Source organism: Rhipicephalus microplus, chromosome X (genome assembly GCF_043290135.1).
Source record: "Rhipicephalus microplus isolate Deutch F79 chromosome X, USDA_Rmic, whole genome shotgun sequence".
NCBI lineage: Eukaryota > Metazoa > Arthropoda > Arachnida > Ixodida > Ixodidae > Rhipicephalus > Rhipicephalus microplus.
In genome coordinates this window covers 90,326,275-90,349,985 of record NC_134710.1, presented here as the reverse complement: position 1 = coordinate 90,349,985, position 23,711 = coordinate 90,326,275, and the positions used below count along the sequence as shown (strand labels likewise).

General features: G+C 45.6%; 1 protein-coding gene across 1 annotated transcript in view; it reads right to left on the bottom strand.

Annotated features, from left to right (window-relative positions):
• The window catches only part of Hsc70-5 (Heat shock protein 70 cognate 5), an 83,197-nt gene that overhangs the window by 2,838 nt on the left and 56,648 nt on the right, over positions 1-23,711 (bottom strand). Inside the window, exons 13-14 of the mRNA XM_037427397.2 lie at positions 18,641-18,946; positions 6,011-6,151 (exon numbers count right to left, since the gene is read on the bottom strand). Coding sequence (XP_037283294.1) covers positions 6,011-6,151; positions 18,641-18,946 — 447 coding nt within the window. The remainder of the gene's footprint in view (positions 1-6,010; positions 6,152-18,640; positions 18,947-23,711) is intronic.

The following is a 23,711-nucleotide window of genomic DNA, read 5'->3' as shown; positions in this document are numbered from 1 at the left end:
ACACACGCACACCAAGAGCGAGCAAGACGCGCACACGCGACACACATGCCAGAGCGCGTAGAACAGCTCTGGGCCCGTTTCCAATCAGAAAACGAAACTAATTCGAGGCAGCGTGGCGAGCATCGCGGAGCAGTGCAGACGATTGATATATGGGGCTTAACGTCCCAAAACCACCATATGATTATGAGAGACGCCGTAATGAAGGGCTCCGGAAATTTTGACCACCTGGGGTTCTTTAACGTGCACCCAAATCTGAGCACACGGGCCTAGAACATTTCCGCCTCCATCGGAAATGCAGCCGCCGCAGCCGGGATTCGAACCCGCGACCTGCGGGTCAGCAGCCGAGTACCTAAGCCACTAGACCACCGCAGCGGGGCGAGCAGTGCAGACTGGCGAAGGGGTTGTGATCAAGAGAGGCGAGCAGACTTGCGAGAGAAGGGCAAGGAGTTGCGATAAAGAGAGGGGAGGATGCGGCAGGAGGGCGAATTTGAAAACAAAAACACACGGGAAGGAGGCAGGTTGCGTAGCTAGCTTGAAAGGTCCGCGAAACTCGCACATAGAAAAACTTGGAAAGAGTGCATGGCCGCCTGAATCAGTGCGCGCGGCGGTGTTCGAAGAATCGGCGGCCGTGGTCAAGAAATCGTTTGTTGCGCCAGCGGGTTTGTGTGGCCTCACGAACTTCGATATTTCGTGATTCGTTCCGCGCAAGTTAACAGCCGTTTTCGCGCTTCCGCACGCGCGCAGAAGGCATGCTGAGCCGAGTGCGAAGTGAGCGAGAACAAGTCCTAAACACAGAATGAATCGCAAATTATCTGAGTCGGTGGGGGTGGCGTACGCGCGTGCACTAAACGCAGACTATCGGGTACAGTTGGTGGCCGACGATGTTTGCAAGTGGTCTGGTCACTCCAGGCCGGCGGCGCCAACGACAGTACCAGCGATCAAAAACAGGGTAGATGGCCAACCGGTCTTCGAAAGATCGGTGGCAGTGTGAAAACACTGGCCTCGTCTGGAGATGTGGGGCGCTCAGAGTAGCGGGGGGACAAAGGACGGAGGGGTGCCTAACAAAAAGCAGTGGGGGAGAGCGGAAACTAAAGGGGCGCGGAGGCAGGGTCGGCGTTTAACAATAACAGTGTATAGGCACCTCACCGATGCCTGATCGGTGGTCAAAATTGTTTGCCAGGAAAGTCCGCAGACCGCCGACTCCGTTCGCTGTAACCGATCTGCGACACTCGGAGACGTTCGTTGTAAGTGCGATTTTGTGCCATTGAACCAATGTATATTTTCACGGTCACACGGATATTGTTCGTTTTAAGCGAAAGTTCGTTTTAAGTGGGGCCGTTGTGGACTCGACTGTATAAGGAAACATTTCCTGGCCCACCATTAGCATGGCTGAACTTGAAAGTTCGGCTGTGCTAACGCATTGCAGCATACAAAACTTTGCAGAATGAAATGCTCTTTCCAAAAGATATAGGTTGTAGAGCAACAAAAATACTTCAGAATGAACAAAAATGTGAAAAGTGCGAGATTTTTCGTCACCAGTTGGTAAACAGTGAAATAAAAAACACTATACATGCAAAAAGGTTCAAAACAAAGAAAATTCAAAATATACATTTTGTAGATAAATGACCCAGGAACAATATGAAAATAATTGATGTTGTATAAAATGTTTCTCTTCACATAGACAAAGATCAGAACCAGGGTGCTGCTTCACTGCTCATGCCATGCGGTGAAGCATTGCATGGTTTTACGAGAGAGACACGTGTACTCGTACGCTCTTCTCAGTAAATTTTCGTTGCCTTGCGATAAGTGTCTCTAGGTATTTCAATACAGATGGATACCCGTGATGTGAATAATCCCTCTATAAATGAGACGTCAAATTAACTTCGCTATTTCATCTAACATCACCTGTTTGCATGAGCCACCTCACTCCGCATAGGTTGGCAATATATGCATTCGAGCATATTCCTTTGCATATTTTCGCATATTGTAATAAAAAAAGACAATATCGTGTGCAGTACTAAAATGTTTCGCACAGCTACGTAGTAAGCGCCAAGATGTGCTCCGGGGGCCTCCTTGCCGTTAGGAGAAGCTCTGCAGCCAGCGCCACCACACCGCGCGCTGGCTAAGTGTGGACCACCCACGTAACCCGAGTAACTATAAGATTATGCACAAAGGTCAGAAGCTATATGGACTTGCGGCAGAGGAGATAACTTGAGCATTTAAACAAAGGAAACCCATGAACGCCTACGGATGTCTCAGGCTGACGCAAAACATTGTCGCCATAAAACTTGAAGCTGAGGTGCTGTCATTCACGAAATCTCAGCTCGTTCTCACTCAATTCAGGTGGGCTCGCAAGACAATTCCATGCAGCGCATGTGTTTGGCAGCGCTGATGCGCACGTGAGGACCGCGTGATAGGAGCGACTAGTGACACTAGATGTGAGCCTGTGTCTGATATGATACAAGTAAAACCAAAGCAGCTGGAAACTGGCTGTGAGAGCCACCTGCACATTTTATACATGCGGCAGACCTTGGGCAATACTTTTTTGCAGATTTAATTTTCCCTGACTTCTAGCAACATCTCTCTATTGGTTAGCTGACATTTATTACAGCTCAACTGACAACTGGCTGACAATTATTACAGCTCAACTGGGTCAAATTGCGAAGCTAACACATCAATTCGATATTTAGCCTGCAAAGTTTCTTTTCATTACAGAACTTCGATGTTACTGCAGCATAATCATGAGGGGCACGCACTTCTGTCAAGTTCGCCAACCTAGTGGATTTTTTCAACTACACACGCACATTGGTTCGTGCAAAAGTCTATAAAAAAAATCGCTATGTTGCCCAAGTTGGCAAATTAAAAAATTCTGAAAGTTGAGTGGCTGAACTAACTACCAGAAATTGCTGGGTGCACGAGAAAGAAATTTAACATGCCAAAATCAATTACCAAAAAGCGTCAATCACCAGTGATCGATTCGAATAGGAGTGGTAACGAAAGAGTTAAGCAGCGTTCTCTGCGCGGGTTAGAACCAAAGCCAAAAACTGTTCTAACCACTGCACCTCCCCCAACTTTTCACCTTTTTTTTTCTTCTCTCACCGGGGAGTAAGGTGACGCTTCTGCTCCCTTGAAGAGCACGTTCGACCAGGTAAAGTAACAATGGCGCGCAACCGTTGGCCTGGCGACGGTACGGGATATCACCGCCAGGACTGTGGCCAGGACGATACAACTTCAAAACAAACAATAAAAATGTTTTATGTGCCACTGCTAAGACAACCGACATGGTCGCTGGCAATGCCAGCGTTTGCAGCAGGTCGGCCTTGTTCGCGTGAGGAAAGCGTGGCATACGCTTCCCGCTTTAGTTCCTAACAAACCATAGCCATGTTTTCAGGCAAGGAAATTCACATTTCGCACGAAGCATTGGTGGCTACAGCAATGCATTTTTGTCTTGAAGTTCCGTCATCTCGCCCCCGCTGATAGGTATCCGCTGCGGTCAACCAACTGATGGGCACGTAGTGTAGTTACTTTATCTGGTCATATTTCAAGTACATTCTAGGCACTATAGTTGGGGCCTGTGCACTTTGACGGATGGCGCGAACTGCAGGTGGCCGACGTGGCCTACATTTCTCCCCGAAACTAGTGCACCCAAGAAAATTTTGACGCTGGCTGGGCAATTTCGCACAGCGTGGCGCAATTGCAGCAAATCTCACGGTTTCGGCGTAGCTCGGCGCAACAATTTGAAATTGCATCAAATTGGCGCAATTGGCACAGCTCTTGCACCACTGCCGAGGGCATATCCAGGTAGACCGGCGTTTGATCCCTGTAGCCGATCTGGCCCAGCTGAAAGGAGACAGTCTTTCGCAATGCAAGGTCCTCTTGATAGCTCTTGGGTAGCTTCTGCGAGATCGACCCAGTGCGGCACATGAAGGGAGAGACACCCAATGCTTGCTCGCTTTGAAATCATCCAGCTGAATGCTTTTGTCTCGAGCGATCTCCCTTGCCTTCGCTTGTAGCAGCTCAATGTTAACAGCAAGATGTGCAGCTCGCTGCTCCCGCACAAAGTGTGCGAGTTCTCACTCCACGTCAGGAAACGTTCCATTTTCTAATCCACGGAAACTTTTTCGCTGGCCGCTGCAAGCAAAGAGCGCATCCTTCTACTTCAACCAACAGCGAATGCTCCGGTCATTGACTCTGAACTGCCACTCCACTGCACAGTTGCTAATGGTTTTGGCAGAAGCGATAACTTGCCTATTAAAAGCAGCCGAGTACTGCCTCCGCAGTACTAAAATGGCGTAAAATCACAGGAGCAATATCGTGGCCGTCGTTATGGCCGCCAAGTTGAAGCAAAACCCACTGACCACTGTTGCACGCGTGGGCCTGTACGACTAAGACTGAACTGCCACTCCACTGCACAGTTGCTAATGGTTTTGGCAGCAGCGATAACTTGCCTATTAAAAGCAGCCGAGTACTGCCTGCACAGTACTGAAATGGCGTAAAATCACAGGAGCAATATCGTGGCCGTCGTTATGGCCGCCAAGTTGAAGCAAAACCCACTGACCACTGTTGCACACGTGGGCCTGTACGACTAATGCCTCCTACCGCCGCTAACACTCCCCAACACCAAGCGTAGAAGCGCGCTAACACCTGATGATGATGATAGCACCGCGCTATGCCGAAACCAAAACTCAACTTTCGCCAAAAATTCTTGGGACCCGCATAAAGTACGGGGCCAAAATTTCGTACCCTATAATCATGGGGAAAAAGACCAAGCTATACATGGGGTGTGGGCTTTTGCGGTATATAAAACGGGGGTGGACTTTTCATTGCATTTTTTTTTTTAATTTGACATATATTCCAGTTTTTACGGTAGTTGCTGCCACGCTTGCAGGTCAACTGAAATTATTCAACAGAACTCGGCAAACAAGTGCATTCTTCAGTTATTTTTTTTTTCTCAAAATAACTGTTGCCAGCATGCGCACGCCACTCGCACATATAGGATGGCGCCATTTTCTAATCACGTTTGCTAGAATCACCTCGTTTCTCGACTTCAATGCATGCCTTCAGCACATTTCTTTCTTTTAAATTACAGCGCAATCTGATGAAAGAGAACACAGCAAAATGATTAAACTGTGGAACACCTAAATTCTTTTTTCAGGCTTAATAAGACCAGTTCATCTTCGATAGGGAAAGGGTTCACTGCATGAAATGCTCCTACCCGCATAGACCGCGTATCCCCTCTCCCCTGCACACGGAAAAGTGGTGAGGCACTGGGCCCACCTAATCTCGCCGAAGCTTGGAAAACCGTGATTTCACTGTACATGAACAAAGAAGCCTTGGACAATTGCGCTGTCCCTACTGAGGATATGCGAGTTTATACACTGGTGGAAAGTGTCTATGACCGCGATGATGGATCTTCAGAAGGTCGACTTATTACGTGCTATGTATTCAGATATGAAAGTGTTGGATGTCACTGACATTGTGCGCCATGTTGCAGGATCACTACATGACGACTGAGCAGCCCCGTTCGGGTATGCTGCCCCTTCACAAACAAGCCACATAGCAAAATAACACGGTCCCCCCCCCCCCCCCCCGAAATAAATGTTTTACATGAAGTCTACCCTCGTTTCCACCTTGATTATATAACTTATGCAATTCTTTTCTCTTTACAAGTTTTCATACTGAAACACCATACAACTAAAACTTCTTTGACACGAAACCTTTTGCCAATTGGTCAATTTCGAAATATCCAAGTTTAACTGTGAATGTTTTTTGTGTATGTCCTGGTTTGGAAATGAATTTCACTAGTTTTGTGGAAATACGAAATTTCAGGTGATCCAAACATTTTCGCAGCACCTTGAGATTCACATCACCGGGATTCTACTGCATTTTAGTATCTCTTTCAAGCATTATATATCAGAAATCAACTGCACTAAATTACAATGACCACACGTGACAGCCATGCAACCTGTTACTAAATGTTCTGTATATGCAGTTGGTATGGATTACTTACCTTCTTGTATGCCATTTCAAAAAGCTTGAGAGATGCTTGTTGCAAGTCATTTGTTGCCTGCTTTATAGATTCTGCAGATTCAGTGTCCTTCTTGCCAAGAATCTCCCGTACCTTAGTGATCTTTTCTTTCAACTTGTTGCACTGTAACGAAAAATATATACCAAGTAATCTGGCAACATTCATAACTAAGCAATAATAAAATTAGAACTACTATAAGTTGAAATGATTTATTCGGGTCCACCTGTACATCCCTCCCCTTCAACACCTGTTCCTCGGTAAGTGCTGATAGTGCACCATGGATAGTTACACTGGAACTATATGTACAGCAGCAATGTAGGTGGTATTCTATGACATACATTCAGTTTAACCTCATGCAGGGTACCCAAATTTAGGCACATACACTGTAAGTCTGCATGAGTCCGGGTTGGCTAGACGACTACAGTCAGGTAAGCATTTGTCGACTTGGGTCTGCGCCATACTCTGGTCTAGGAGCTTTAAGCTCGGGCCTCAGTCTGGCTTGAAACAGACCTAGTAAGACTATTTGCAACTCTGAGAAACTGGAGGTTATAAAAACTGACCCTCAACAAAACTTGCCTTCAGTGGTATCCATTGGTTTGAAAAAAGCTGAGGTTTCCCTCTTCTTAAGATTGGGACGGCAAACAGTGCGGAGTGCAACGACTGCGCCGTCGATGAGACTATTCAACACTTCTTATGTTACTGCCCAGCATACACAAACGAGAGGCTTCACCTGCGCAGTGTCCTATATCAACTGGACCGAAGTGATTTCACTTTTGAGAAAGTATTGGAACCATCCCATCCCAATTCCGAAAGGAAACGAAAGCGCTGTTGCGTTTTTTTCAAGGACAACGACCTGCTTTATCGTTAGTGATGTGAAACTGTTACGCGTCCGCCCAGCCAGTGACTTTTTTCTACTCCCCTACAACTTTCCTTCCCCTCTCCCCTTTTCCAGTGCGGGGGAGCCAACTGGGGCTGAGCCCTGGTTACCCTCCCCACCTTTCTCCTTATTTTCTCTTTCTCTCTGAGGTTTCCACTACACAGCAGCAGTAAACTGCACATAAGCAATGCTCTAATAACGCTCGAAAACTGTACAGGTGGTAACCCATTCCCACTATACGCCCCTCTTTTTTTATTTTTGTGACAATGAAAAAGATTGATCAGCAATTTTCCTTGGTTCACAAGACCTGCAATTTATGTAGGTGTTACCTGCTCACTAAATTTTGAATGAAGGTGGCGCAATGAGTAGGAGAGCGCTTACACCTACCAACTATGAGTAGCCAACAGCAGCAATGAATGTTTCCAGATTGGCAAGGCCCCGACAGAACCAGTGCACCATAACAAAGATTTCAGCCAATCCTCAATTGCAATAAAAAACATTGTGACAAAGTGCCCACTAGATGAAAAGTAAAGCACTGTTTATATAGACTACAGCAGATGCTCATAAAATGAAACAGGTTTAAACAGAAAGCCCGCATAGACGAAACCATGAAGAAACATTTCGTTGGTCTCCTTTATATATAATTATCAAAGTTCCGTGTAATCGAAAGATTCGTTTTGCTATATAGTTTTTAAATGAAACTCAAACTGTCGAAATCCATGAAGATTGGGAATGGCCATGGCAGTCAACTATGAAATGAATACCGAAGCTAGACAAGTCAATCCAGTGATCGCACATGTTCACGCATGCAAGCAGCGATCCATGGCTCGTCATAAATTTGAGATGGAAACATATAGGTAGCGCAATGTACTGTCAGAAAGTAAGGACCATCAAAAAATTGCTGCAACACCGATCAAAGACCGAAATTGCGAAGAGGTTCGACATTCCAAAGTCCACACTGTCGAGGATACTCAAGAACCAAGGAAAGAAGCGCTCAAGCTTGGGGACTTCGCCCCGTGCGGGATGAAGATGAGAACGATGCCGTACAGTCGAACCCCGCTACAACGAAACTGACAGGGTGTGGAAAAAATTTTGTTGAAGTGCAAATTTCGTTGTGAAATCAAAAATTATAGATGATCTGAGCTAGCCAAACAAACGAACCTTTATTTCCAAAGCTCAAAGTGTATCCGACAATGCCGAGATGGAAGCAGGGTATTGTGCAGCGCTGACTTTTGCCTTATTCTATGCCATTCTTATCCATTACTCACGGCTGGCTGATTTTGTTGATAATGCGGACGAACAGCCACTCTGATTAGTTACCAAACTGGCCTAGTGCAAACAGAATGATAAGCATTAGAAAAGGCACCGGTCCGCCATTGCACCCAGCAGCTACGTGAAGGAAACCATGAACTGAGTGACCGAGCTTCGGATCACCTGTGGCTCAAAAGCATCATCAGCAGCAGCAGCAGCAGGAGCAGCCCGACTACGTCCACTGCAGAACAAAGGCCTCTCCCATGTTCCGCCAGTCAACTCGGTCCTGTGCTTGCTGCTACCAATATATAGCCGCAAACTTCTTCATCCCACCTGCCCACCTAACCTTCTGTCTCCCCCTAACCCACTTGCCTTCTCTAGGAATCCAGTTAGTTACCCTTGATGACTAGCAGTTATCCTGTCTACGTGCTACATGCCCGGCCCATGTTCATTTCCTCTTCTTGGTTTCAACTGTGATATCCTTAACCCCGGTTTGTTCCCTAATCCACTCTGCTTTCTTCTTGTCTCTTAAGGTTACACCTACCATTTTCCTTTCCACTGCTCGCTGCATCATCCTCAATTTAAGCTGAACTCTCTTTGTAAGTCTCCAGGTTTCTGCTCCGTAGCTTAGTACTGGCAAGATGCAGCTGTTATATACGTTCCTCTTGAGGGATAGTGACAATCTACCTGTAATGATTTGAGAGTGCTTGCCAAATGTGCTCCACCCCATTCTTATTCTTCTAGTTACTTGAGTCTCATGGTTCGGCTTTGCGGTTAAAAAGCAAGCCAGTGGCAAAAGCAGGGCAGTCGCATAGCCATGTCTATCGAGCAATGACGGCACCCATTCTTGGTACACAGTGGCAGTTTCTGATGGTGTCAAGGTGTTTTTTTTTTTTACTTTGTCGACGTATTTTCAGGTTTTGAAAATGCATCAAAATGTTAAATATTGTGTTTACTGCATAGCATTAAATATCTAAGCCTGGAATTTCACCGTCAAATTTCGTTGAAGCGGGACGGCAGAAGAAAATGTGCTCGTTGTGGAGAGAATATTTATGCATTGACTCCTATGGACAGCTGACGGGAGAACCGAGAATTTTACGTTGTAGCGTAAATTTTATTGAAGCAGCGTTCGTTGTAGCGATGTTCGACGGTACTAAGAAATTGAAGATGTGATTTTCTTTTGGTTCAAGCGTGCGCACAGTGCGACCTTCCCTATCAGTAGCCCCGTTTCAAAGGAGAAGGCCAAAGAGATTGCTTTTCGGACGGGGATCGAGTACTCCAGGGTGAGCGATGGCTGACTAAGCCATTTTAAAATGCAGCATGGTCTTGTCTTTAGGACAGTTTCCGGAGATTGACTGATTGATATGTGGGGTTTAACGTCCCAAAACCAGCATATGATTATGAGACACGCCGTAGTGGAGGGCTTCGGAAATTTGGACCACCTGGGGTTCTTTAACGTGCACCCAAATATGAGCACACGGGCCTACAACATTTCGACCTCCATCGGAAATGCAGCCGCCGCAGCCGGGATTCGATCCCACGACCTGCGAGTCAGCAGCCGAGTACCTTAGCCACTATACCACAGCAGCAGGGCCAGTTTCCGGAGAGAGTGCAGCTCTAAACAGAGATGTCTGTACCCACTGACAACATGAGAGGCCGCAAGATTTGGAAGCCTACAAGTCTTGCAAGGCACTTCCTACTAAGACTCTCGTTTACAAGGGGGAAACATGTGCGGGAGGAAAGCAAAGCAAATTGTACTACGATGCTACGCAAGAGAAATGGGGTAGTAGCAGTAGTAGCATATAATGCTAGAAGTAGTAGTGGTAGTATGTGTGGATTTACGTAAAAAAAAACACGATATGGTTATGAGGGATGCCGTAGTGGAGGTCTCCGGAAATTTTAACCCTCTGATGTTCTTTAACGTGCACTGACATTGTGCAGTATGTGGGCATCTATCTTTTCACCACCATCTAGATGCGATCGCCACGGTCGGAATAGAACTGGCGACATTCAGGTCATCAGCGGGGCACCCTATAGCCATTGGTCCACCGAGGTAGACGCAATACGAGGGCTTATTAGTGTATAGCATCTCGCGGCCATTGAAAAAAAATATAATAGTAAGCTGAGTTTCCGTTCGCACGTTTTAATATTTTTCTCAGCTTTCCTTCACGAAACTCATTTTGAAAGGGCAGCGTAAGCATTCAGGGAAAGAAAGACAAAGAGAGAAAGAACGCTGTCTTTCTTTTCCCTTTGTCTTTGCGCTTCTTTCGAAGTGATATGAAGCAGGTAGCTCAAACCAAAGTACTCCTCATTCATGCTACACAACAGAACACACAAATTTACGTTCAATGCTCTTAACAATTATTCACGAGCAACACTCTTAATGAGGTACCGTTTAAAATGCAGGATATATTCAGGAGACGAGACATTTTTCGTCTCTTTTTTTATATATAGCCAACATTTAATCAAGATGTGATGAGAGTATGGTGAGTGATGTCAGAGCACCTATGTCAACGTAAAGGAGCTACGAAAAACTAGGACCGATCCTCGCTGAACGTCACTCTCTCCATCTGGGGGCGCACGCCCGCGAGAAGGGCAACTGGCGTTCAGTAGAAGTTTTGCATTTATCCGCGACACGTAGCATTCCAAATCTTAACAGGCATGATCCTGAGTGCCCAGTGCATCCATTATGTTTGTCAGCTCCAAATGCCCAAACCTAGAGAGGGGCCCCTCTAAGGTGTTCACCTACAGTGGAGAAATTATGCGATTAAACCTGGCATCCCTCTCTTCTGGGGTATCAGTGGTCTGGCTATTTGGTTCCGAGCTGCCCTTCCCAGCCTCGACGAAACAAAAGAGACCCAGCAGAGGCGTGATTGGACGGTGGACAAGACTCACAATACTGGACAATAAAACGAAAATCCGTAATCTGCGAATCGCATGGGAAATGCATGCCTATGTTCAACCGTTGGTGCCTTTGTGCTACCTTTAACAATGCCTTTTTTTTGCTTCTTGTCATAGATACAAATCACCGATGTCTTTATTTTAATTATTTCAATTTTTGATGAGTTTATTGTGCCTGTATTTATGATCATGAAGGCCTAAAAGTGTTTTACCTGCCTGTCTTTGGTGCCTAAAACACACTTTTTAGTGCCTGAAAATCTGGCCTATAATGATCAGATAAGAATCACATGCTAAGTCTTGAAAATTGTATTTTTTTATTACTCAGAAAAAATGGCTTGCAATACCTTTTATCAATAGCAGTTACTAATCTGATTCTGTATTGACTAATCATATTATTGACAAAAATTTACAGTAGCAGCATATGAACATCACCATTCATCCACAATGTAAATTATGAGCTAGGGAAGAGTGCAACTTGCTTTGCATTTCAGTAAGATTCGATGAAAGAGACCCACAACCAATATTTATGGTACCCGTTTTCTTGAGTGCAACAGAAAGCTTACCGGTCAGACCTTGTAATCACGGAATAGTAACGCGGAAAACACCGTAGAACATTTACAATTAGAATTTCTCGATTTGTGGCGATTATGCAGTCTTAAAAAGACATGCTGCAAGCAGTGAATGTGATCGAGATAGCGATTATGCGCCAGTGTAACGCCAGCAGTAATGAAAAGCGAAGACCTAAGTACAAACACGTAATGTGTTTGTCAAGCCTGCAGTCTCGCCACTACTGCTTTCTAGCATGCTAAATTAAATTATTTTACAAGAGCTACAGCATTTTCCAGGGGCTTCTCGTGCAAGTACCTTTGGTCGTGCAAAGGTCGTTTTTTTACTTTAGCGAAGTCGAGCTAAGCCAAGCCTTCGAAAATGAAATGCACGACGTGCGGCCGTAGTTGGACGGCTTCGATATGTCATCGCTGGACAACTTGAGGGATTCAGAGGAACGATTTTTGGCTCGCATGCGAGCGTAAAATTTGGGTCCCTATCAAGTAGAGCCAGAGCGACATGTTTCGACAAACGACAGCAGTAGCGATGAATCCAATGGACTGCCACCATCGCCACCCCCAGCAGCACGCATGAAACGATTCTCCAAGCAGTAAGTGTACAGCATTTCGCGCGCCGCAGCTATCGCATTTAAAATCCCACGTGCTTCTTGAACGCGCCCGACGCGATGAGAATCGAGCTACTGTGGAAGCGCCGCGCGGCCACGCGAATGCGCAACTGGCACCCGTTTCCCTGCAGAGGCTACGAAAGCAGCGCCACTTTTCATGATGTACTTCTTTTACTTTGTAAGCCACATAGAAACAAACGAAAATGAACAATAACATACATATTCACAATTTAAGCTCTTATTCTGGTGCGCTTTAAATAATCATATTAGGACTTCATAATTGTGTTTCATGGCTCTTGCGCTAGGGGCACAACACGCCGTTTTGGTTACTTTTAAACGCAATTTAAAAATATAAATCCTACTCAAATTGCAAAAAGTATGCTGTTACCTATCACCATAATTCATGCATTTTCCTTTCCACCGGAATCTAATCACCCGTTCAGCCCAGTTGTGGGTCCCTTTAAGTGAAGATCCCTAACTGTCCAAATAGTTAAATTTACCCTGTCAAGGTTTCACAGTAAGTTCTTAGTGGATGCTACAGGTCATTGATAAGAAAACGCTGCACATACTGTTCTCCTGCTCGAAGCACAGTTGAGAACGCTCAAGTATGATAGCGCACTAGCACAGTCACATGTTTTTACCAAATTGACTCACATATTTTCGGCACCCGTAATATTTTGCCTGCTTTACAAAATATATATATATATATATGTATATGTATATATATATATATATATATATATATATATATATATATATATATATATATATATATATATATATATATATATATATTTACTCACTTTGCACTCCCCGACCCACCCGAGCCAGCTCACCGCCGCATGCACAAAGAGACTTTGGACCTTTGGATGCTTTAGATCGGTGCACTGGGCGCATGCCTCACCGAGCGAGCGCAGTCAAACGGGCTGGAAGTGCGAAGGACTTCTTTCGAAGACTTCCCCCGAACTACGGTCCCTAGAACACCGTAGCCGAACCCTCAAACCTATTGACGGGTCACCAGAACTGCTCGAGTGTCTCTATCTCGCCATCTTTGCCACTGTGAGGGCTTGTCGCGCTGCCTCGCCAACTGTTCCCCTCGTTCTCTGCATCCACGCTGAAACGCAGGCTTGGTTAAATTTGGAACTTTAGCATTCGCCATCCATCCGTCATATTTTTACAGTTCCCTTGCGATAGGCTACTATATTTATACACCGTATTTACTCACATAACGAACGCACTCGCATAATAAATGCACCCCCAACTTTAGTTGACAAAATTTGGATTTTTCTTTTCCGCGCGTAATAAACGCACTCCCTACATTCGTCCGCAGCAGTCCCACTAACAGACACCTGGTGCCTCCTTGCCCGTTGGATATCTTCCATTTTTATTATCTCGGCTTGCTTTCTCCCCCCCGCCCGGGCGCGGTGGTCTAGTGGCTAAGGTACTCTGCTGCTGGCACGCAGGTCCCGAGATCGAATCCTGGCTGCGGCGTCTGCATTTCAATTGAGGCGGAAATGTCGTAGGCCCGTGAACACTCAGATTATGGTGCACACTAAAGAAACCCAGGTGGTCAAATTTCCGGAGCCCTCCACTATGACGCCTCTCATAATAATATGGTAGTTTTGGGACGTTAAATCCCACATATCAATCAATCAATCTCCCCCCCCCCCCCCTTCGCCCGCTGCCGCATGCCGTATGGTTTTTCTATCTGTGCGCGGCATGTACCCAGTCTTTCTTAAATATATATGCGCCACAGCGGGGTTCAGGAACGATGAGAGTAGAGACATCGCAGCTGACAAGCACACAGCGAGTGAAGGTCACGAAACTTCCCGCACCAGCCGATGGTCACTTCCTGCCAATACGAAACTTTAAGGTCCAACCACATGCACACGATTTTAGAGCGACGATGACAGGGTTTGCTGTCGCTATGGCTGTCGCAAAGGGCCACTTGTCGCCATCGCTTCGCAAGTTTTGGAAAACCAGAAAGAAATCGCTTGTTGCCCAGAAAAGATTGTGGCTATTTCCGCAACATGGTCCCCGATTCTCGCTTCGGTTCCAAGCGAGGGGGCTGCCGTATTCTGTCCTTAATCTTGTTATCGATGGTTAGTTTTGATGCTTCGGTGGTAGGTTGCTGCCATGTTGGTTGCTTGCTACAATGCCAACAGTGTCGTCGCAGTCATCGTGCGAGGTTGCCACGAAGCTGGCCAAGTGCATCGTGGCATCATAGCGCATGCTTCTGGGCACCCCTCGAGATCACAGCTGATACTATTGTTGCGGTTAAACGATTGCAAGAAAAGATAGCCATAAAACGCTTTTATGGCATGCACGAGCAGCGCGGGAATAGCTTGCAGAAGACAGCACCTTCAACCACCAAGATGAGTGATGTGCAACAAAGAAGCTGAGCGACCTACCTAACTACTTTTTTTTTGCATTACCACATTTTTTTGCTCATAACGAAAAAGTTTCCATAAAAGTTGCCCCACATAATAAATGCACCCCCAACTTTGCTCCGATTTTTTAAGAAAAAAAGTGTGGTCATTATGCCAGTAAATACGGTATATGACAAAGCTCGCTGTTATAAAGCTTGCCTAAGAAAACGGGAATTGTGCCATCACGAAGCACTACAGCGTAAAGTTCTCAATGTGCGACGATCGGTGCAACCAGCACAGGAGAAAGCAAGAGAGTGCTTACTAATACAAGTTTCCTGCCGTTGAAGAAGGCTTTTTCAATTACCGTATTTACTCGATTCTACCGCGCCCTCGATTGTAACGCGCACCCATTTCCACCGCGAAAAAAAAAAAAAAAACGTAAGACATCGATTGCAACGCGCACCCATTTTTCTCGCTGGCCCGCACGATCACACCACTCGAAAAAACGACTCCTTTCGGGAGCGTCTTCTATTTAAATATGAGGTACGGGCGAAGCTTGTGCCCATCTGACGTGTAACAGAGCATTGCCGTCAATGTAGTTTTACCGTGGACCGATGTCAGCACGCGAACTTGCTTAGCCCCCTTCTTCTCGACGGTTGTGGTGCCAGGCATGTCGAAGTAAGAGGCGCCTGATTGATTGATTTGTGGGGTTTAACGTCCCAAAACCACCATGTGATTATGAGAGACGCCGTAGTGGAGGGCTCCGGAAATTTCGACCACCTGGGGTTCTTTAACGTGCACCCAAATCTGAGCACACGGGCCTCGACATTTCCGCCTCCATGAGGCGCCTGATCGGCATTCCCGATTTGACCAAGCAGGTAGCCGTTGTTGCGCCACAAGTTTAGGACGAACCTCTGAAAACTGTGAAGCTTTTCATCGTACTCCTCCGCAAAACTTTTCGCATATGCATGTTCCTCTTCGGAGGGAAAAGCCTTTCCTCTTCATAAAGTTAGTTAGCCAACACCTGCTCGCTTTGAACTGGCTCCGCGTTAGCCCTTCTTCTAAAGCTAACTGCATAGCCCGCACTTGGAGCAGTTCTGTCGTCACGGGCCGCTGTGCCGCTCGCTGCTCAAGCACATACTCACCGAGCAGCTCTTTAATTTGCGGAAACCGACCCTGCTGTGGTCAACTGAAGCCTTTGCGTGAAGCTTTGCTGTCGACAATCTTCTGCTTTTGTTTCCCCCGGTCCCGCACGCACGTTTCGGGAACTCCGAACGACCGCGATGCGGCCCGATTACCGTCCGTTTCTGCGCACGCGATGACTTTTCTTTTAAAAGCGGCATCGTGGTGCACTCGAGTTTTTGGAGTCGGCCCTTCCACGCCGTCGATGCTAATGCACTACTAGATGACGAACTCCTCAGCACACGTACGAAGTGCCGCACATGGGAAACACATAGGCAGAAATGGCCGACGCGCCATGCCGACGCACGTAGGGGGCGGCCATTTTGGATTTGCCGATGGCAATAGATTGACCGTAATTTTTTTGTTCGTACTCGATTCTAACGCGCATGCTATTTATGAACTCGCTTAAGCGGAAAAAAGGTGCGCGTTAGATTCGAGTAATTACGGTATGTGCTAACGCTTAGGCCCTACGTTATCGCCATGTTGTGGGACCTAGATTGTTTCTCCCGACATTGCTGAGAACAGTTTCAAGAAAATTAGGCATTTAAACCGAGGGCGATGCACGTTAAGTGGGGCCGGTGACAGTGGCCGCGACGATTTCTAATCAAACCTCTCAACCAGTGATTCGACTAGACCGCACATGACCAGATCTGACGGCTGAATAAAAAAGTGCACTTTGTTTGTGCTCCACTTTAACTTTTTTTTAAATGTATATACAGTGTGCGTTAGGACTATTGTATGTTATTTCGTATGCACAACTTGGGCACCCTCTTCTCCCTGAAATCCCTGCGTAACTTGCACACCCCCTTCTTGGAGCCCCAAAATTGTAAAATAAAACTGCACATTACGCAAGTACAATGGATTCCCATTAGACGAAACTCGCTTAAACGGAAAAGCCGCATAAACCAAACTATCTAGGCACATTTGGTTAGTCTCCTATATATTTATAATAGGGAGTTTCGAATAATTGGAACATTTTTTTCCGCTTACATCAGTTAAATGAAACTAAAACGGGCAAAATCTATGAACGGCGGAAGTGGCCGCCGCAGTCTAGCAACCATGAAACAAATGCTGAAGCTAGCCTAGCCAAGCCAACCTAGCAATTGCACATGTCCGCCCACGCTCAGCAGCAAACGATCTATCTCGTTTCCATCTCTCTTGTTTCCATCTCCTCGTGAACTCGAGATGGAAACAAAAAAATGGCAGCACAATGCACGAAAGTAAAAATCATTCAAGAACTTGACCGCAACGACCTATTCAAGACGGAAACTGTGAAGAAGTTCAATATTCCCAAGTCCACACTGTTGAGGATACTCAAGAACATAAGGAAAATTGAAGACGCTGCAAAGCTTGGGAACTTCCTCATGGACAGAATGTGGATGAGAACAGCGGCATACAAAGAAATTGAAGATACTCTTTTTCTCCGATTCCAGCATTCACGCAGTACAAACTTCCCAATCAACGGCCCCATTTTCGAAGAGATGGCCAAAGAGATTGCTACTCGCATAAGGATCGAGCACTTGCGGGTGAGCAATGACTGTCTGAGCTGTTTTAAAAAGCGGCATGGTTTTGTCTAACATAGTTTCTGGAAAAAGTGCGACTGTAAACAAAGATATCTGTAAGCAATATTAGCAACATTTTTCTTTATAATCAACTATATAGGTATTGTATACTTCAAAATGTTTTCGTTCAGTCAGACACAGTTGGTGCTTGTGAGATAAGTCATATTTCATTCATTTTGTGGGCCTTGCTTAAATGAAACTTCTCATAAATGGAACAAATTTTCTTGCCCCTTCAAGTTCCCTTTAAGGGAACAGACTGGTCTTTGGGACCAAAAAATAAAAAAAAATCATTTTTTAAATTGACATATTTGGTTTCTGCAAGTATTTTTCTATCTCCTGCAAGTTTTCACACACCAGGAAGTGGTAATTTTTTTATAATGTCATTCTAACTTTCTAGATTCTTGGTGCTGTTAACATGCAGAACGTGCAAAAAAAACGGGGAACCAACTTCGAGGCTTCTTCATAATTTTCCGGCACCTGCGTTAGAAGCTCTGCTACGAATTTATGAGCACCTTTATGAGGATTGCAGAACATGCACACCATGATTGTTGCTTTTTGAAGAAGCTGTGTGTTTTCAGTTTTTTCCATTTTTCTCAAAAAGTAAATTGACGACAGTTCAATTTATAGGCCTCAATAGCCAGGGCTGGTACAACAATAATTCTTTTTGCAATGGAAATCTTTATGTGTGTAGAATGCAAGTATGGGAGCAGATTTTGAGCCCAAGCCTTTTTAATTATAACTCATCAAAATTGTAACACAACTTCAACTGCTTTTGAAAATGTATAGTTCATTTTGCTGTAAAATAACCAAGAAAGGCCTAAAAACAAAAAAAAAACTCTTGCATACTTTCAATCTATAGTCCTTAGTCTATGTTGGCATATCTTCAATATCACTTTTAATTAAGTTTTTCTATGGCGGCATTAAACAATAGGGGGTGAACTTAAGTTATCTCAGGAACAAGATGAGTTACAGAAAAACTAATTAAATATTTGAATTTAGCAGAAAAAAACTGCTTAATCCTGTGCAGCTCGATCAAGATCACTGAAGAAATAAACAGCAAAATGTCTAAGACCAGTCTGTCCCCTTAAGAGGAGTTCACTGTAAATACGGTAACAAATTTCACGGGCTATCTTTAAACTCTGAATAGAATATACGCTAACACACAAGTTGGGTCAATCACTTCAGAATCCCTTTTGCAATGAAACATACTATGCCTTACATTAAATATAAAAACACTTGCATAACCTACCTGTCCTTTAATATGCACCAAACTCTAACCAAGCAAGATACACTACTTACCTCTTCCTCGGGCAACTGATCCTTGAACTCCTCCATCTTTGATTCAGTATCATGAATGATACCCTCAGCCTGGTTCACAGCTTCAACAGCTTCTTTCTTCTGTTTGTCAGCTTCAGCATAACGCTCTGCATTCTTGATCATGTTCTCTATCTCCTCCTTACTCAAACCACCAGAAGACTGGATGACGATTTGCTGCTCCTTGCCTGTGCCCTTGTCTCGTGCTGACACATGAACAATACCATTGGCATCAATGTCAAATGTAACCTCTATCTGAGGCACTCCACGAGGAGCTGGTGGAATTCCAACCTGCAAATTATGTAAAATTACAGCTTATTACCACAAGCCGACTTGGTCTGCTTCACAACTTTTCAATATAGAAGACTTTCATTAAATGGAACCTGAATCTGGAAAATGTGCTTTGTTAATGGGAGCTCAGTTTACAGATAAAAAGGGCTGCAGAATTTAAGTAACAAACAAGACAGTTGTTTCGTTCCAAGAAATTTCCCTTTACTGAGAGTACACTGTACTTGGTGATAAAAGCAAGTTATACAGTTGAACTTATTTTGTGTGTGGCTATCCCATGTGCTTTACCAATAAGCTCCGAGTTGTCGTTTGAGAAAAGGTTTGAGGTCAAGCGCAGATTCAGGGGGAACAAAGGTTCATTGCAGTGCACCCTCTCCCTATTATGTAAATGTATGGGTCTCACTTAGTGCCCCCTCCCTAAGTCACAGTGACTTAGTGCCCGCTCCCTGTATGTTAATGTGTGGGGCTGTGTTTGCACACTTCCCCTAGTAGGTGACTATGGTAGGGGCCACCCCCTCACCCCCTTGCCGTGGGCACGCCTATTGTAGTGAGGTGAGTAACCTTGGGTGACCTCCATGTACGTACTGGCATAAATACCAGCAAAGCATTGCGACTGATACACGTTTGTTTAGCAGGTGCAGGTGCGAGAGCAGACGATGATCACCATGGTGTACATCACAGCCTTGAGTGGTAGCCTTGTCATCATTACGGTGTGGAAAGCCTTTTTTTTCCTGTGCACTTATTTTTTGGGTTGTTATTCTGCACATGGTGACGATGATGATATATGGTGTTTATTGGCGCAGGGGCCATATGATGGCCAAAGAGCACCAGTACAGGATACATAAGATGTGGGCAATGGGTGTGTTGACTGGCTGTAGAGAGGCCTAAAATTCCTCGCGCTAACAGCGAGTAAAACAAAAAGGTAATAAAATCATCATAATGACATAAAATGTGTTTAGTGAAGATCAGCGGCTAATGGCTCTGATATTGATTACATGGAGAGACGGTACAGCACGGATGTGTCTAGATGTCCTTGTCTCCAAGGGCCGCGAAACAGGTGCTTTGTAATATATCTTCTGCAGCAGCGACCTCTCTTCAGAGGTCGTGCTACAGATTACTAGGGTAGGTGACGTTAAAACTACAAAACATCTTTTAAAAGTGCAAATAATGACTAATGAATGAAAAGTGTATCCCTACTGATAAACATCGATAGATGAAGTGGTACTTGCTCTTGGTAGGGTGATGGGAAGTACTTTTTCTTAAAAGTGAGCAATTTGTTGCGTTGGATTAAAATGTGGAGAACGGTGAGTGGTTCACCACATCTCTCGCACAAGGGTGGATCACCACCAGACAGTAGATATGAATGTGCACATTGTGTGTCCTAATCTTATCTTGTAAGAGTCTGTGTGGTGCGACTTTGATACTGGCGGCCAATTGCAAAGCCGTGCATTGATAACGTGCAGATTATTTTCTGTGTGGCTATCCCATGGGCTTTACCAATAAGGTGTGAGTCGTCGTTTGAGGTAAGGTTTGAGATCAAGGACAGGGATGGCTATGGATGCATTGACAGTGTTTACGTGGACGGATCCGGCTAGCTCATCTGCCATCACATTACCTTGGATCTCGCGATGCCCTGGCACCAAGCACACAACAATGTGTTGTTTGAGATTGTACACTGTGCATAAGAGTGAGTGAAGTGAGACTACAGAATTTTTGTGCTTTTTCAGAGTCTCCAGAACTTTCACAACACTCAAGGAATCTGCAAAAATTACTGCCTTTTGTATTTTTACAAAGGCAGTAATTTACACAGATTCCAATTATTTAGTGCATTTAACAGGCACAAGTATCGACTATGCTTCTGCTGTGAATATGCTCATACAGTCGAGCCCGCGTCCTACAGTCGACCTATTGCGCGGATTAGGCCCAAGCCAAGCGGCCACATTTTCGATGTTTTGTTGAGCGGCAGAAAAAAGCGTGCAAGGCCTCCCGTCTGCCATCCTGACCACACACGTACACCAAGAGCGAGCAAGACGTGCACAGGTGACACACACGTCAGAACGCGTTCCGAACAGAAAACCAAATGCCTGCTTACGTCAGGCACTTAATGCCAGAACACCAAATGCCTGCTTACGTCTGCCCTGTGCGCCGGTACCGAAATTGCCGCTGACGGCGCATCAACGGCGCGGTATCCATCAGATCAGCGGCGGTGTAGAGGGGGGAGGGGGGTAAGATTATGATTCAAGAGCTGGTGGGGAAAGAAATTCGTCCCTTGAATTTTGAAACAGAAAATCGTTTTCTCCGAAAGGGTGATGCAGTTAGCGTGTTAGCAGCATGCTCGGATGTTATTTATTTACAAAGACAACTGTCTCAATTTACCAGACATAGCAGGGGCAAATGCAAATGTTTAGCAACTTCTAAAAATATACCGTATTTACTCGATTGTACCGCCCCCTCGATTGTAACGCGCACCCGATTTCCACAACGAAAAAAAAAAAAAAAACGTAAGACATCGATTGCAGCGCGCACCCATTTTTCTCGCTGGCCCGCACGATCACACCACTCGAAAAAACGACTCCTTTCGGGAGCGTCTTCCATTTAAATATGAGGTACGGCGAAGCTTGTGCCCATCTGACGTGTAACAGAGCATTGCCGTCACTGTAGTTTTACCGTGGACCGATGTCAGCACGCGAACTTGCTTCGCCCCCTTCTTCTCGACAGTTGTGATGCCAGGCATGTCGAAGAGGCGTCTGATCGGCATTCCGGATTTGCCCAAGCAGGTAGCCGTTGTGCCGCAAGTTTAGGACGAACCTCTGAAAACTGTGGAGCTTTTCATCGTACTCCTCCGCAAAACTTTTCGCATATGCCCGTTCCCCTTCGGAGGGAAAAGCCTTTCCTCTTCATAAAGTTAGTTAGCCAGCACCTGCTCGCTTTAAACTTTGGACCTTTTTCTAAAGCTAATTGCATAGCCCGCACTTGGAGCAGTTCTGTCGTCACGGGCCGCCGTGCCGCTCAAGCACATACTCGCCGAGCAGCTCGTTAATTTGCGGAAACCGACCTTGCTGTGGTCCACTGAAGCCTTTGCGTGAAGCTTTGCTGTCGACAATCTTCTGCTTTTGTTTCCGCCAGTCCCGCACGCACGTTTCGGGAACACCGAACGACCGCGATGCAGCCCGATTTACGTCCGTTTCGGCACACGCGATGACTTTTCTTTTAAAAGCGGCACCGTGGTGCACTCGTCGAGTTTTTGGAGTCGGCCCTTCCATGCCGTTGATGCTAATGCACACCAAGATGACGAACTCGTCAGCACACGTACGAAGTGCCGCACATGGGAACACATAGGCAGAAATGGCCGACGCACGTAGGGGGCGGCCATTTCGGAATGCCGATGGAAATAGAACGACCGTATTCATTTTTTTTTCGTACTCTATTCTAACGTTCATGCGATTTATGAACTCGCTTAACCGGAAAAAAGGTGCGCGTTAGATTCGAGTAATTACGGTAACTTAAAGAGAACAAAAGTTTACGTGATTCTTTTTTGCAATTACTCAGCACCGAGTTTGTGCAGATGCCCAACGAACTCATTTCAAAAATGCACGTTCTGCAGAAAACCAAAACAAAAACAAAAGAAAACAATTTTTAACTGATCTAACAGGCACGGTATTTAGAGGATGAAATCACCGGTTATGGTGTGCAGACGATACAACGAATGATATGGGTGCTAAAACACTCTAACCAGTGTGAATTGTCTTATTTATATATGCAGGGAGATGACATGATTGCAAGTGCGCCGATGTTCAAGAGCGGCTGCTGTGTTAAAACATGCGCATGCGAAGTATGCGAGAAACACAGGTCATAGTGACACAGCATAAGCAGTATTGCATTTTTAAGCTGCTTTGGAATCGCGAAAAATGGCAAAAAAATCGATTTCTTGAAACTCAAGTTTTCAGTTTCCGGAACCCTTTTTCTATCTGGTTCCAAAATATCTACACTGAAAACCGCACAGAATTGCTTCGGAAAATTCGTTTCACCCACCTAGGTAGCAAAACTTTTTCTGGAAATGGCGAGAAAACAGCGATTTTCAAAAAATTATAGCTTCGCGATACTTGGGCCGGGAGCCGGCTTCTTGGGCTCATCGGAAAGAGCATTTCTCCGTGTTTTACTTTCCTGCCTCAGCTGGCTCCTCCCTTTGACAAGCGCACAAAAAGCAAATGTTTGAAGGTCGTTTTGAGGCCCTTGATTGGCCGTGGCCACCATGTTGCCACAGCTCGCCTCGCCATTTGCCCATTGCTTGCTCCAGGAGATCGTCGTCTGCTGCTTGTGCGTCACGAGAACAAGGCTCTCGAAAATCGCTACTTCGTGACGTGTTCACGGCTTGATGATCACTTAAGATATAATTATGCTTTAGTTACGAACAGTAAGCGGATGCGCGATCAGGCTACTACGAGCGGGCGCGCAGTCTACGAGCGCCGCGCGTCATCAGAGTCGTCTTTAGCCCTAACTTCGCCGACAGCAACACTGCGGGCCGGAACGACGCGCCAGCGCATTCGAGGCGACGTGCTGCTTCGCAAGCAACGAAGCTGTAAGCGGCGGCACGATCTGATTACTACGAGTGGCCGCACCGGATGCACGATCAGATTATTACGAGCGAGCGCGCAGCCTACGAGTGCGGCGTATTATCGGAGTCGGCTTTGTTATTTGGAAAGAAGGCATAGGCCGTCATGGTGTGATCCATTTTTCTGATGCAAGAAACCTCTCTCCAAATAAAGAA